This window comes from Eschscholzia californica, unplaced genomic scaffold (genome assembly GCF_041429995.1).
Source record: "Eschscholzia californica isolate CP2 unplaced genomic scaffold, dmEscCali1.0.p SCAF_1, whole genome shotgun sequence".
Classification (NCBI taxonomy): domain Eukaryota; kingdom Viridiplantae; phylum Streptophyta; class Magnoliopsida; order Ranunculales; family Papaveraceae; genus Eschscholzia; species Eschscholzia californica.
Window position 1 is genome coordinate 20,844,926 of NW_028238198.1, and position 15,847 is coordinate 20,860,772.

At 35.8% G+C, this 15,847-nt stretch overlaps 1 protein-coding gene across 1 annotated transcript; it reads left to right on the plus strand.

The window, feature by feature from the left end:
* Positions 1–219: 219 nt before the first annotated feature.
* On the plus strand, positions 220–2,981 carry LOC147565046 (uncharacterized). The gene is made up of 3 exons (XM_086666386.1): positions 220–805; positions 1,547–1,780; positions 2,531–2,981. Exons 1-3 carry the CDS (start codon positions 560–562, stop codon positions 2,576–2,578), a joined length of 528 nt encoding a protein of 175 aa, XP_086522512.1. The 5' UTR covers positions 220–559; the 3' UTR covers positions 2,579–2,981.
* Positions 2,982–15,847: the final 12,866 nt, after the last annotated feature.

Consider the following 15,847-nt stretch of genomic DNA (forward strand, 5'->3'; position numbering starts at 1 on the left):
ATTATATTTTTGGGTTGATTGTTAGATCATCAAACCATTCATGATTTAAGTTGAGAGAGATATTTAGGAACTAGATCTTCAAAAAATCAAACACCCTCTAAAACAAGAAATAAGGTTTTTATCCTAGTCAACGAATTTGACCAAGTCATTAACTAGATCTTCAAAGATCAATGTTTTCACTTATCATTAACTATTTACTTTGATTCCTTCCACCAAATATTTTATATAAACTACTAATATACTATGACATCTCTGTTTTCTTCCTCATTAAACAAAGATTAAGGTACACCCACACACATGAGTTTCTCTTGTTTTTTTTAACATAAAGTTTATCAATCCTCTTCATCATCTATCATCTTCTTCTCCCTGTCTCTACTAATCTCTCTCTTTTTCTTTCTACAAATCTCTCAATATTTCCTTAATCCTTACCTATTTTGTTATGTTTATGCTTCTTCTCTTTTCATTAATTAACATTTAACAACCCAACAAAACATAACCATCTTTTTGATTTTCTCTTACCTTCATAAGTCCTATAAATCTTCTTAAGTTGATCTAAAACATGTTTATATTCGACGGAGACGACGGAGAATTTATCGCCGAAAATTATGGAGTTTCATGGCTTATTTGGGTACATTTATTGATTATGTTTCTACTTATTTTTCTTCTTTATTACTTCACTGTTTTCGTCTCCGATGAGTCGTCGCCGGAAATGGGTCAGATTCCAGCAAAGAAAACCCACTTTGAGGAATATATGAAGTGTCAAACTTATATTACTAATAGCAGTTGCTCATCACAACATATCAAGGTCTGGAGGTATTTTTTTCTCTTTCCATTTTTCTTCTCTTACATGAATTTTTTCCTTTTTGTTATTAGGGTTTTTTTTTGGTCATTTCATTTTGCATTAGAATGGTCTTAATTTTGTAATTTTAGGAGACATATTTGAACATGTATAATAGGAAACTTTAACCTTATTGTAGAAAACAGAGGGGAAATCTTTTTGAATAAAATTTTGAGATTGGCACAAAATTTGAGGTCATTTGACAGTATGCACATAAAATTTTATGTCCCTTGGCCTTGGCCAACATAGTTGTACTGGTTAGTATTGTTGGGGATACTTGATATAGACCTAACTTTCTGGGCCCATCAATCTTTACATTAGTATGGGCAATGCTATCTCTAGTTTATCTATTTCTTTAGGATAAATATCTTATATTTTCCCCACATTGTTAGATGCATTGACATTAATTTTGACACATTTGTGATTGACTATATCGAAAATTTAGAATCAAATAAGTTAGAATTAAAAATATAAGTTCAAGAGGAACAAAACCCTAGTATGTTTTATCCCCGTACCTTGTTAATGAATCTCTGGCGATTGTACGTTTTATCCACGTACCTCGTTATTTAATATTTGGCGATTAGTAAAATGCACAAGTTTTCTATTTATGGTATGGAAATAATAAATTTTGTCTATGTTTTTTTTTTTTTGTTGCAAGATTGTGTCTCTGTTAGTTAACTAGACATCCTTAATATTCTTCTCTTTTAGGTAAGGGAGGATCAAATAGTAGTAAATAGAGGAGATGCATCAACAAGCAAAAGAGTTGTAAAAGGAGAAGAGAATCAAGAAATAGAAGAAGTAAAAGAGACCTCAACTACAAATTATGGTAGGAGTGAGTATTTTTCATATAATCCTTGCTATTTGCTTGAATTAGGCAAAAGGGCTTTCCTCAAGTGCTTGGGTCTTGACTCTACTAATACTCCACATTCTTCTATATCTAATGTAAGTTCTCTCTTCTATTTATCTTAATACTAATGATAGGTAAACACAATTTTCTTGATACTAAACATATGTCAGCTAACCATTCATAATTCATATTTATCGGAAATTTTTAATTCCATATTTCTAACACAGTTAAAACAATAGTCAGGCCAAATGTCATTTTGTGAGTAAAAGAAAATTGTTGGCTTAGTTTCATTATACTGTTAAATTGAAGACGGTAAATTATTCACATATTAAAAATTCCCAATTTAGACTTATAAAAGGAGAGTTTATTTATAACATCTTCCTAGAAAATGATGAGGTTACACAAAGTAATTGAATCCACTCTCAATGATTTTATCTTTAAATGGTCTTTTGACTTTTGAGTCTGAATCCCTTTACTCTAATACGTGATATAAGAAGTTTTGAAAAATTCAGTCCACACGAATGTAAGATGTAATTGTCAACACTAAAAATGTGATATGACATTGACAATTCCGGACTGGGTTGGATGTCCACTCTGGCTTAATGTAGTACAGTTTTTCGAAAATTACCTCTATTTCGTTAGGACTTTATGTTCGATTGTAGTCCAAGTGTTGATGTGGTTTGCAATTTCATGGTTAAATTTTTATTACAGTACATTTTTTTGTTGCATCTAAAAAAAACTTTTACAAGAGTTTTTAGATCAATACTCCAAATAGAGTTGGTCACGAGAAACTATTGAAAACTTTATGTTTCTTATTGAGCTATTTCTCTTAAATTGTTATTCAGGAAAAAAATGTACAGGGGAAGTCGACTGAGACAGATAAAAGCCAGTAATGTGTAAAAGTCCACTAGCTCTTGTGGCATAGGTCAAATTTTTTCATATAGAGAAAAATGAGTATGGACATGGGCAACCGGACAGACATGGGCAACCGGACAGACATGGGCAACCGACGGACACATGCACAAGCACAGGAACGGACACGGGGTTGGTGTGCATGCGTTTTTAGGTTGCCAGTGCGAGCATGAACATGGAGATGAGTACATTGGGTGAATGGTGTGCCATATTGGTTTGGAATGTTTCGTACTAATTGTAAATGGTAGGAGTCTTGATTGAGTCCATCCTCAAAGATCTGGCCTACTTTAGGTTTAGGGATCCTCATATTTTTTATTGAAATTTAAGACTCCTCATTCTTGATTCTTACATATCTTTGTTTAGCAATTTTATTTCATTTGTATTAGGTTCATGATTCTAGAGTCCCCATTGTGTAGTAAAGCATTCTATTCATCAGCCAAGACCAATTTCGAATTGGAATCTTTAGATGTTTCCGCAAAACTAGTTGTGCTAATCAAAAGCCAGCATCAATAACCGATCAAGTTGCATTAGAGAAAAAGTTCGATCCCTTTTGAGTGGCATGTGGAGTTATCTCCGGGGACCGGGTGGAACCCTTAGCAAACCGACTTAGTGACCCTTTCATGGAAAGTGGATGTGCTGATACTCGTCTGTACAAGCAACCATTAAAAAGGCCAACTTGCTCGAGAGAGAGCATTTAGAGCCTAGGTTATAGGTACATGTTTATGCTTAATAAGTGTTGATATATTATGAGCAGGTTTATGAAGCATTTACCGGAAACAAAATCTTGTACCTATTGAGTTTGGATCTGGAGGTAATAAAAAAAAGGCAATACCGATAAGTATTTGGGCTTGGGCTGATACAACACCGCCCCTTATATTAAAACATAGTGAATTTTATAAGCATATACAAGTAAGGTTTTTTTGTCCAAGTTACAAAGATGTGTGTGCATATAAAAATGAATGTGCAGTCTTTGATCCAGTGGTTTGCATATCTCTCTTAAGTCTCAATGGTCATGAATCGAGTCTTGGTCGAGGTAGAAGTTCCCAAAATTCTATGTAATCATAGAACACTAAATAAAGTAAAGGTCGTGTAGATGGCCTTTATGCTCCTTAAAATGGCTTTTGAAAATATTTATATGGCGTTTAAGAGGCGCCCAAAAATCAATTATAGTGTACGTGCTCATTTTGTTTTTATACGTCATGTATTTCATTATCGTATCTTTATAGTGTAAACCAATATTGGAATCTTAAACAAATTAGCATTAAGGATAAAGAAAACCAAATAGAGACAAAGTTTGTTGATCAGATGGGAATTCATAATCTCATCAAAAAAAAAGATGGGAATTCATAAATAACTTGTGCCAGAGCCCAAAGATGATAGTAATAAATATATAGAGTAGTTGTTAAGAGTTAGGTGCCTTTAATAGTTAATTGGTACTACATATAATTTTTTTAGGTTATTTCTCGAATGGCCCCCAACTTTGTGACCAGCTTCCTGCCTAGCCCCCTACTTTAGCAAATATTTTCATATGACTCCATTTTTCCGTTATCTTTAACTGTCCGTTACTTTCACTCCCCCACCTCATTTCCTCTCTCTGCCAAGTCACTTCAAATGCCACATCATCATCTTCTCCGGCAGGGGTCGCCGACCGGCCAAATTTTCGTCTGAACATACTGAACATTCGAATGAAACAGACCTTCAATGAAGGAGTGAGACGACCCCTGCCGGAGAAGACGATGATGTGGCGTTTTAAGTGACTTGACAGAGAGAGGAAATGAGGTGGAGGAGTGAGAGTAACGGACAGTTAAAGATAACGGAAAAATTGGGTCATAGAATATTTGCTAAAGTAGGGGGTTAGGCAGGAAGCTGGTCACAAAGTTGGGGGCCATTTGAAAAATAACCCTTTTTTTTTTTGTTGAAATTGGTAGTACATATCTAGGTGTTCTGGTTTGTAGTCTGTCTCTCTCTCTCCTCAAATCTCCTTTTCATTACTCAAATACCCTACTTGTTTGAAGTCAATTACCCCCCATCAAATCACTATCAAAAAATTTAATAATGAAACTTCTTTGGTTACATATTGGTCGATCATCCTCAGCGAGTAAATTGTCAGCATCATGAATGACACAATTAGCTATCTCTTTGATCAAATTAAATGAAATAATATTGAGAAACTTTACATCTACCACGAATATTGTTTAAGAGTATGGGGTGGTTCGTTGCAATCTGATTATGAAGTATTTAATTAGAGGTTTCGGGTTTATATTCGTTTTATTTTTAACATGTCTTGTGCAATTTACCAAAGTGATGAATATGTAGCTTTCGGGTCAATGCATTTGCTGTAAAAGGCTCCCAAACAAAACATGAGACGTTTTAATGTGGGCAATTTTAAGTATTAACTTGCAGGCTGACGAGGAAGACGCAACAATATGGACACTCACCAAATCAGGAAAATTCTCAATTAAATCGATATATAATTATTTGAGAACAGGTAGTACTGGACCTATGCACGACGCAACAGACTGGTTTTTTATTTGGAATGTGAATACGATACCACGCATAAAACTATTCCTTTGAAAATGTTGTACTAATAGTCTACCAGTAAGAGACAAAATTGGTAAGTATATCGGTAATATCTACACTTGTATAAATTGTAATGATAATGAAACCTTAGACCATGTGATGTTACACTGTAACTATGCCAGAGCAATATGGTTTCACTTTCAGGTTAGATCGGAACAATTAACCACGATCAAGCAATGGATTAAGCAAAGGAAACTATTAGATGAGGAACATACTACGTTATATGCCAAAATACTATGGTTTATCTAGAAAACTAGGTGCGAGAATTGCTTAACTCTCCTAAACAAACTCCATTTCAGATGATCGAGCAGATTAACAATACGTCAACCACGCCACTCAAGATTGAGACCACACTAACAAACAAATGCAGGAAAAAACCACAGAAACAACAATGGAAACCTCCATCGACACCATTCCTCAAGATAAATGTAGTTGCCTCTTTTATGAAACTTACGTAACCAGCTCGAATAGGATGTATTACCCATGATGATGAAGCAAATTTTATCATAGCAGTAGCAGACACTGTCCGTGGATAAAACGTAGAAGAATGTGAAAGTTTAGCTATACACTACGACATCATTTGGGCTATCCAACTTCAAATCCAACATGTTCATATCGAGAGCGATAGTCAAAATATAATTAATTTCATCAACGATCAGAGTGACGGACTACATTGACAATCGTGAAAAGTCATCTCAACATCGCTAGCTCTCAGAAATCAATTCACAGACATCATATTCACTTATGCTCCCAGGGAATGCAACTCCAAAGCTGATGCTCTCGCAAAATAGGGTAGAAAAAATTGTCAAAAAAAATATGGAATGTAGTACTTGTAAAGAGTTGAACTAATCTCAATCAATCTTATTAGCTAGGTAAAACCAAAAGTACAATTACAGAGAGGATGATATCCTTATATAGTCTTTAGAGAGAGAGAGAGATTAAACAGTAACTAACATTAACTAACTAATTGAATAGTTAGTTTAGTATAACAGCCTAGATATTAGCACCCTAACCCGAGTGCCCTTGTGGTAATATAAGTGTGCCTGCAACTATAGCCGAGAGTGCCTCTATCGTAGTAGTGGTAGTTATGACAGTTGACTTCATCTTCTCCAACTCTTCTATTAGCTGAATCTTCCTCTTATCCTTCATCTCTCACAACCCCCCTCAAACTAATGGTTCGATGGTTGGAAGAACCATGAGTTTGCTTCGAATGAAATCGAATTGAGAGGAGAGAATACCCTTTGTAAAAATATCAGCCAAATTTGCTTCAGAAGAAACAAATTGAATCTCCAAAGTGGAACCCATAACCAAATCTCGAATGAAATGGTAATCAATCTCAATGTGTTTGGTTCGAGCATGGAACACAGGATTAGAAGCAAGGTATTTGGCCCCCATATTGTCACAGGAAAGTCGAAAAGGAACAAAAACTGAAACCCCAAGTTCCTCAAGAAGATAGGACATCCATAAGAGCTCAGAAGTTGCAAGAGACAGAGCTCTATATTCTGCTTCTGTAGAAGACCTAGACACTGTTGTTTGCTTCTTTGAAGACCATGAAACCAAAGAAGAACCAAGAAAAACACAATACCCACTTGTAGATCTTCTAGTATCGGGACATCCCCCCCAATCAGAGTCAGAAAAGGCTTGTAGCATAGAAACATCTCCTGACTTGAGCAAAATACCACCTCCAACAGTACCTTTTAGATACCTTAGGACCTTTTTGAGAAGGATTAAGTGAGAAGTCCTAGGCTCATGCATAAATTGTGATAAGTAATTGACACTATATGTCAAGTCAGGCCTAGTCATAGTGGCATATTGCAGACCCCCAACCATGCTTCTATAGAATATTGGATTATCAATAAGCTCACCATCGAGTTTAGAAACCTTCTTACGAGCTGAGATAGGTACTAGGCTGGGTTTAGAATCAGAGAGTCCTGACTTTTCCAATAACTCAAGTGTATACTTGGTTTGAGTTAAAAACAATGAGGAAGGCTTTCTACTCACTTCAATTCCAAGAAAATAATGAAGGTGTCCAAGCCTTTTCATAGCAAATTCTGTAGCCAGCACAGCAAGGAGTTGATCAAGCAAGGAGTCTGATGTGCCAGTGAGGATGATATCATCCACATAAAGCAGAAGCACCATCATGTGCTCACCAGATTGAAACACAAACATGGAAGTGTCTGAAGCACTCTTGGAAAAACCCCAATTCAAAAGATATGATGCAAATCTTGTAAACCAGGCTCTTGGAGCCTGTTTAAGCCCATAGATAGCCTTGTGCAGATGACACACATGATTAGGATATTGAGGGTCAGAGAACCCTGGTGGTTGTCTCATATAAACTGTCTCAGTTAGATGCCCATGAAGGAAGGCATTTGAGACATCCAACTGCTGAATAGGCCAATGTCTAGAGATAGCTAAAGTGAGAACAACTCTAATGGTTTGTATCTTAACTACTGGGCTAAATGTTTCCATATAATCAATGCCCTCTTGCTGATTATACCCTTGAGCCACAAGCCTAGCCTTGTACCTTTGGAGAGACCCATCTGAGTGACATTTAACCTTGAAAACCCACTTACACCCAAGGACATTCATGTGGGTGGTTCTTGGTATGAGTGACCATGTACCATTTTTGAGAAGAGCTTGGAATTCCTCTTCCATGGCCTGTTTCCATTTTGGGTCTTTAATTGCAGTTTTATAACTCTTTGGTTCTGCTATAGATGAGGAGGAGTGAGTGTTCAAAGTAGAAAGAGGATGTGGTACTGAAAAGTGAGCTACATGGTCAGGAATAGTCTTGGGTTTAACAATCCCACTCTTAAGTCTTGTCTGCATAGGGTGTTTAGTGACATTGAGTCTTGGAGCCTCTTCTTCTCTTAAGCTAGAACTTGCAGGAGAGGGTGAATTAGTGGGAGATATGTGTTCTGAAGATGAGACAGTAGGTGAAGGGTATACTTGATCATCTAAAGAGTATGTGGAGTGATATGAAGGAATAGACATATCAACATTCAATGGAAGAGGTGGAAGCTGTAGTACTTGATAAGGAGAATTGGACTCTTTCTGTGACTTTGAACTTGAGAGGGACTTATCTAATTCAAAAGGAAAGGTGAACTCATCAAAGATGACATGTCTAGATATGTACTCTCTTCCTGTCTCAATGTCTAAGCACTTATACCCCTTGTGTGTTGGGCTATACCCAATAAAGACACACCTTGATGATTTAGGACTTAACTTATCAGGCTTAATGTTTCCTAAGTAAGGATAACATAAAGAACCAAACACTTTTATCATAGCATAGTCTGGACTTTTATCAAATAACATTTCATAAGGAGTTTTATAGGAGAGAAGCTTACTTGGAGTCCTATTTATGATATATGTGGCAGCAGAATAAGCATGGAACCAAAACTCCTTAGGCATAGAAGCTTGAAAGAGCAGTGCATTTCCCACAGAGGTTATCTGTCTGTTATTCCTTTCTGCTCTCCCATTTTGTTCAGGAGTGTAAGGACAGGAGCTTCTAAAGATAATTCCACATGACATAAGATGAGCATAGAAGTCCCCTTTACTGAGCTCAGGAGCACCATCACTTTGAAAGCACTTGATAGAGAGAGAAAAGAGTCTTTCATTTTGTGTCTGAAAGTGTTGAAAGCATTTCAAGCTTTCTGACCTTAGCTTCATAGGGTAAATCCAAAAGAACCTACTATAGTCATCAAGAAAAAGTATGTAATATCTAATTCCTGTCTTTGTAGTGACAGGTGATGGCCCCCAAATGTCACAGTGTACCAACTCAAGAGAAGCAGTGGTTGAACTTAGTGAAATAGGGAAGGGAAGCCTCTGACTCTTCCCTAATTGACATGATGAACAAACCTCTTTGAAGTTCTTAGATGTTATCCTAATCCTCTTCTCCCTTTCTAGAAGTAAAATGACCTCTTGAGATGCATGTCCCAACCTATTATGCCATGTTTCAGCTGTTCCTCTAGCCAAATAGGCCATTTCTGTGTCTTCTTTAGGTGTGACATAAGGGTCCATTTGAAAATCAATACTGTAAAGATTGTTTACCATTGGTCCTTCTCCCAAGACCTCCTTGGACCACAAGTCTCTTATTAAGAATCCCCATGGGAGGAATTCAACACTGCAAAAGTTCTCTTTTGTAAATTTTGAGATAGACAAGAGGTTCTTTTGAATTGTTGGAACATGAAGTACCTTCTTTAGATGAAATGTGTGTGACCCAGTAGCTAAAATTGCTTGTCCTGTACTAGCAATATGCAGACACTTTCCATCTCCTATAAGAACACCATTCTTTCCTTGATAAGGAGTAATATCATCTAAAACTTCTTGAGAATTTGTCATATGGCTTGTTGCTCCCGTATCAGCTATCCATCTCTTATCTTTATTGTTTATAGAGATATAGCTGCTTTCTTGTGACTCACTCTCAATTTCTTCCTCAGCACCAAAGTGAGCTTGCTCATCTTCTACTTCAAGAGGACCAGATTCCTCTTCTTCCTCCTCTTCTTCTTCATCTTCAATCTCTTGAAGATGCAAATTTGCAAAATTCCTACTTGCTGATTTGGAGGCTTCTGAGGGGAAGTCCTTATACCTTAGCCTACATTGTCTGGCTGTATGTCCCCATTTATAGCATATCCCACAAGGTACTGTGGTGAAATCAAAAAAAAATTTCTATTTTGAGAGGAAACCCTCAAATTGGGTCTAAATGGTGTCTTTTGACCATTTTCAAGCATTTGGGTCTGGTTAGAAGGCCTCATAGATGATGATCTTGAGCTATTTCTATTCTGTACTTTCTTGATAAAGTATAGCTCACTTGAATCATTATTTGATTCTTGCTCCTTCAACCATTGTTCATGATGGATCAATCTGCTTCTTAATTCACCAAAACTCAGATTACTATCTCTATTTTGTATGGTAATTACAAATTGAGAGTATTCTCTTCCTAAGCCTTGAAGAACTATTCTAATTAACTCACTTTCACTTACTTTACCATTCACAACTACAAGGGAATCAGCAATATTCTTGATTTTACTCAAGTATTCAGATATGGGAATCGATCCTTTCTTTATGTTTTGAATTTTATTTCTCAAAGAAGACTTTTGTGCTTCAAATTCTTGAAGAAATACTGTTTCTAAGTAGCACCATATTTCCCTAGAAGTCTTTAATCCTAGAATATCAGATGCTATAGAATGTGTAATTGTAGCTTTGATGCAAGATTTCACAAAGCTATCGGTTTTTCGCCATTGAAGGTAAGCTGGGTTTGCTATATCTCTTCCTTCCTCTACAATCAATTGAGAGGGTTCACTATAGGTGCCATCGATGTAGCACACTAGATCATTGCCAATTAGGGCATTTTCAACTTGATCTTTCCAAACAAGAAAGTTCGATCCATCTAATCTCGCAGATATTAAATTCATAAGATTTGGATTATAAGATACCTGATTTTGATTCGAATTCATCTTTGATTGTTTGAAGTTTAATGATGATGATGATGATAAAGACTGTATCCCTGATTCCTTGATAGCAGAAGATCAGCTTTCTTCCTTGTTCTTGATTTCGGTTTGCTCTTCGAAAATCAATTTTAGGGTTTTTTGCTCTGGTACCATGTAAAGAGTTGAACTAATCTCAATCAATCTTATTAGCTAGGTAAAACCAAAAGTACAATTACAGAGAGGATGATATCCTTATATAGTCTTTAGAGAGAGAGAGAGAGATTAAACAGTAACTAACATTAACTAACTAATTGAATAGTTAGTTTAGTATAACAGCCTAGATATTAGCACCCTAACCCGAGTGCCCTTGTGGTAATATAAGTGTGCCTGCAACTATAGCCGAGAGTGCCTCTATCGTAGTAGTGGTAGTTATGACAGTTGACTTCATCTTCTCCAACTCTTCTATTAGCTGAATCTTCCTCTTATCCTTCATCTCTCACAGTACTATCGTTTCTTTCTGCTTTTAATTAGTAGCTTATGTAAGGACGTTGGTTTCTTTGCTAATATATCTCATAAAAAAAAGTGTTAAATGCCCTTCCTTTCCCATCATAATAACTTAGTATAAAGGCCAGTGGTACGAAGCATGAAATCTCATATTTACGTTTAAGAAAAGGAAAGGAAATAACAAAGTGACTTAGAATTTGGTACTTAGAGGATGACATGTTTCCTCATTTGGAAACAAAAGCGGTCCCCACTGTAGTCAAACTTTGAAAAAACCTTGTGTTTTAGTGAATTCTACGTCATTATGTCATCCTCTAAGTCACTCTAGCATCTCCTAGAAAAAAATGTTTGCGATAATTCAAGCTTCATTGTTGTTGATTGTCAGCCCAGACATGAAATAAGACGTCATACTAAGAAGTGGATAATTTTTTTTTCTTAATTATACAATGGTGGTGTTTTAGCCATTTCTAAAAAACAAGCTGCATTTGTTTTTTCTTAATTATACAATGGTGGTGTTTCAGTGGATCAGAATCATCGTAAAACACGAATTGCAGCGGTAATTTCTGCCTAGGGTCTGTTTGGTTTTTCTTGTTCCTTATTCCGTAGCATTTTTCGTTGTGACTCTCTCTACTTCTTCATATGGAATTATGGGTTGTTTTTTTAGTTTCTCTCTCTCCCAGAAAGAAAATGTTTGCCGATAATTCAAACTTCATTGTTGTTCATTGTCAGCCGAGACATGAAATAAGACATCCTACTAAGACGTGGATAATTTTTTTTTTCTTAATTATACAATGGTGGTGTTTTAGCCATTTTTAAAAAACAAGTGAGATATGAGGCATGAGGACCCATTATTCCAAGAACATATTGATTTAATACTATGCATGTGTATGTGTCATGTGGGGCTTTTTAGGCTTACTAAAACAAGCTGATGTGCTCAAACTAAATACTAGTAGTATATTATTATAAGGGCATTCAAGAGAGCCCAAATGTATTGCAGCTGGAATAAAAGCAACCAGAACAACTCTATGGTTTGGGAAGGTGAGATTTAATGAGAGCAATAAAAGCACCAAAAGAAAGACTTTTTCTAGAGTGAAGAGCAATAAAAGCACCAAAAGAAAGACTTTCTCTAGAGAAAAAGGGTCGTATAGGGTTTAGAAGATGGGAGACTCTACTTTAACTTCATCATCATCATCATCAAAGGGGGAGGAGATTATTGACCATGATATTGATCAAGCAGTACCATCAAAGAAGCAAGTAACAATCTTGAGTACTTATCTTACTTATAACAACAACAATTTTTATTGGAACCCTTGTTATTTATGTGAAGTGATTTTAAGAGACTTCTTTAAGTGCTTGGGTCTTGATTGGATAACTTCTTCTTCTAATGATTTATCATCATCTGAAGAAAAAGAAGAAGAAGATCATGAAACAAATCAAACCAGTACTCACAATGATCCTCCTCCTCCTCCAACAAAATCAGAAGCAGAAAGAAAAAGCAGTGTAAGATCTATCTCTCTCCTACTAACAGAGTCATTTTTTTAAGGGTTGTGACTCTTTCTCACTAACTTCATGAAAAACTAGGCACACTAACAAAATTTATATGTGGTTTGTCGTGATTCACTGTTCAGTGGATCAGAATCATCGAAAACACGAATTGCAGCGGTAATTTCTGCCTAGGGTCTGTCTGGTTTTTCTTGTTCTTGTTCCTTATTCCGTAACATTTTTCGTTGCGACTCTCTCTACTTCTTCATCTTTATGGAATTATGGGTTGTCTATTTTAGTTTCTCTCACTAAGCATATGAACAATTTAATCATGAAAAATGAAAAAAACTAGGCAGACTCTATACAAAAATTAATCTTATTGTGATCCAATGATTTTAATCCAGTGAACCACGAATCACGACAAGCTATAAAAAAAATTATGCCTAAAATTTGTCAAGTTCTAGTTTTTCGTGTTACCTAGCATTACTCTTTAATGATACCTTAAATGGGTTGTTGTTGTTAAAAATAAATACAGGAAGATGTTGAAGTAGACATGGTGGGAGAAAGAAGATCAAGATTAATAACACTTAAAAGACCTAAACCGCCACCACTAGGGTCTGGACCACCTCCTCAACACCACTGAGTTTCCAGTTCTTGATCTTTCAGCTCAATTTCTTATATGTTTACAATTACAAAGATAGATTTCTATTTAGCTAGCAAGATTTTAGTTCCTCTGTGTTTTTTTAGTGTTGATGAGGCTAATTTTATCATTTTATGCATGTTTTAGAGAGAGAGAAAAAGTCTTTGAGTTTAGAGATCTAGAGAGAAAGAGGTTTGACAAGTTGTATGTATAGTTGTGATTCAGACATGTGAGTACTCAAACTTCATAACTTACCAAATTCAACTGTTAAACGCTTGTTATTGACTTATAGGAGTAGTTCATATTTTAGTTGTCTTTGTCTCTTTAGTCGGTTGGAAATTAGAATTTCATTTGGTGGGTGACTAAGTGACTTGGGAAAAAAAATGTTTTGTGGGGCAAACTTTGGGAAGAAAAAGATAGATATTTTCTCTTTTGTTTTCCTCCAAGCTCTCCCTACCTCTTCTTCTTTTCTCTGCAGCAAAGTCTTCTTCTTTTCGTGTGGCAAGGTCCGACAAACTTTCATTGTCGACGACCTTCATTTTTTTTTTTCTTATTCCTCCTCTGCACCACTACCTGACACCACGATCACTAGCTGACACTTTGACTGATTCTCCCTCTCTTTCTCTCTCCTTCTCCCCCGCCCCCTCCCCGTTCTCTCACTCTTCACATTCAAGGAGGAAATCTAGACTGGAAACCCTTTGTTTTCACAAATGAGTTGCGATCTGGAACTCTTCGTGAAGGCGCAGGTTTCCTTTCGCCTGGGTTCTTGCGGATGAGGGGTACTAGAGAGAGAGAGAGAGAGAGAGAGAGAGCGAGAGAGAGAGAGAGAGCGAGAGAGAGAGAGGTGTTGATGGTAGGAGGAGATGAGGAAGAAGAAAAAAAAAAAGAAGTTTTCATTGAAAACCTTGGCCAGCACGAAAAAAAGAGTTTAGGGAAAATAAGATTTTCTCACCCCGAGTGTTCTTGTTTCCCCGAAAAATGGTTTTGTTTTCCCATAAAATATTTTATATCCGAGTTTTCTTACTTATCATAGTAGTATAATTAGATCGTAGAACATTTCTTTTCTCAGAACAAACTTAAGTGGATGTTTTTTCTCGTGTATGCATATGACTTGCTTGAATTTGAAGCGTCTAACATAGAATTAAAACCAGTCTAAATCAAATATTCTTACGAGTCAGACAAAATCAAAATATTTTAAATCTTACTCGAATGAAGATAGATTTATTAGGTTCAAAGCTGACTTAGAAAATAAGTATACTTCATTTTTTTTAGTAATGCTAGAGAATAAAAAAACTAGGCAGACTCCCTTATGTGGCTTGTCATTATTTGTTGTTTAGTGGTTCAGAATCATCGAGAGCACGAATCATGACAATCACATAAAATTTCTGCTTAGTGTCTGTCTGATTTTTCTTGTTCCTTAGCTTTTTTCTTATAAGCTGAAACTACAGTCATTGCAGACATAGACATATTATAGGATGAAGTTTATGGTCCATAGAATTCGAATCCAATTGGTCCCTATAGTTACAGATAACTAAGAAGTTTAATTTTTTTCTGAATGTGACTAGAAGTAGAAGAGTTGTTCAAATTCTTCTGCTTCAATAAAAGGAAAGCAGTCTAGGTTGGTCATCCAAATTCTTATTCCGGCCTGCGCCTATAATATGGAGAAGAGTGAAGTAAAAATAGGTATATGATCTGATCCTACACTATCTTAATGTAAATAAACCAATAGAGAGTAAGCGATTATTCATATATACATGATTAACCAGAGAGCTCTATTCAGCCGCTCTTGAATTAACTTACCTTCAAATAGATGGTTAGACCATGTTATCATGAAAACTTATCTCAATAACATTTCATATATCAAAGATGTTACCAGCTCGTAAAACACGAGAGGGTAAACCATGGGGACCCCCTAAATCCTAATATATCATTCCTGAATTAAAATACTATGAAGGTCTCCTATAACAAACAATCCAAGGGGCAATAACGTCATTTCCAGTTATTGTAGAGTCTTCCTTGGACCTACTTTGCTTTTTGAATAAGGGATTGTGTAGAAACCAGTAATATGTTCATGTATATAAATGTGTGTGTTAAAGTTATAACCTAATGATTTGTCTATATCTCAGTGTTATTTACCTCTTTAACTTCAACTGTTTATTCAATGTCGACCAACATCATGTACTTTATACACCAATTCATTTTGTTTTCTTTTGCTTGTTATATTTGGAAATGGATTCCTTTGCTTTTCTCCTTTTAGGGGTATAGTGAGATTGGAATTACAAATTATTCTTTTTGTTTCTTATCCGTTTGTTGTCCAAAAGATTCTAAATCACCACCCACAATATCACACTAAATAATGATTTTAGATCACAATGGATGTCACACTCAATAATGATTTTTAGATCACAATCAAAAGACCATTTTGCACAACTAATCTACGGTTTTCATCTGGAAAAATACTATACGAACAACAAAAGTTGAACAAATTCTGAACAAAAAATTATGTGGTCCAACGTAATTAGCGTTTTTGATGATTTTGGCCTGCTGAACCATGAATCACGAAAAACCACATAAGATCTACATTTAGAATCTGACTCGTCTTTCTTGCTTTTTAATGTTAC

Excerpts from the sequence above, each read along its gene's own strand:
- LOC147565046 (XM_086666386.1), top strand. The coding sequence starts at position 560 with ATGTTTATATTCGACGGAGACGACGGAGAATTTATCGCCGAAAATTAT. Across the intron at positions 806-1,546 it reads GCTCATCACAACATATCAAG|GTAAGGGAGGATCAAATAGT; the intron begins GTCTGGAGGTAT and ends CTTCTCTTTTAG. Across the intron at positions 1,781-2,530 it reads CACATTCTTCTATATCTAAT|GAAAAAAATGTACAGGGGAA; the intron begins GTAAGTTCTCTC and ends ATTGTTATTCAG.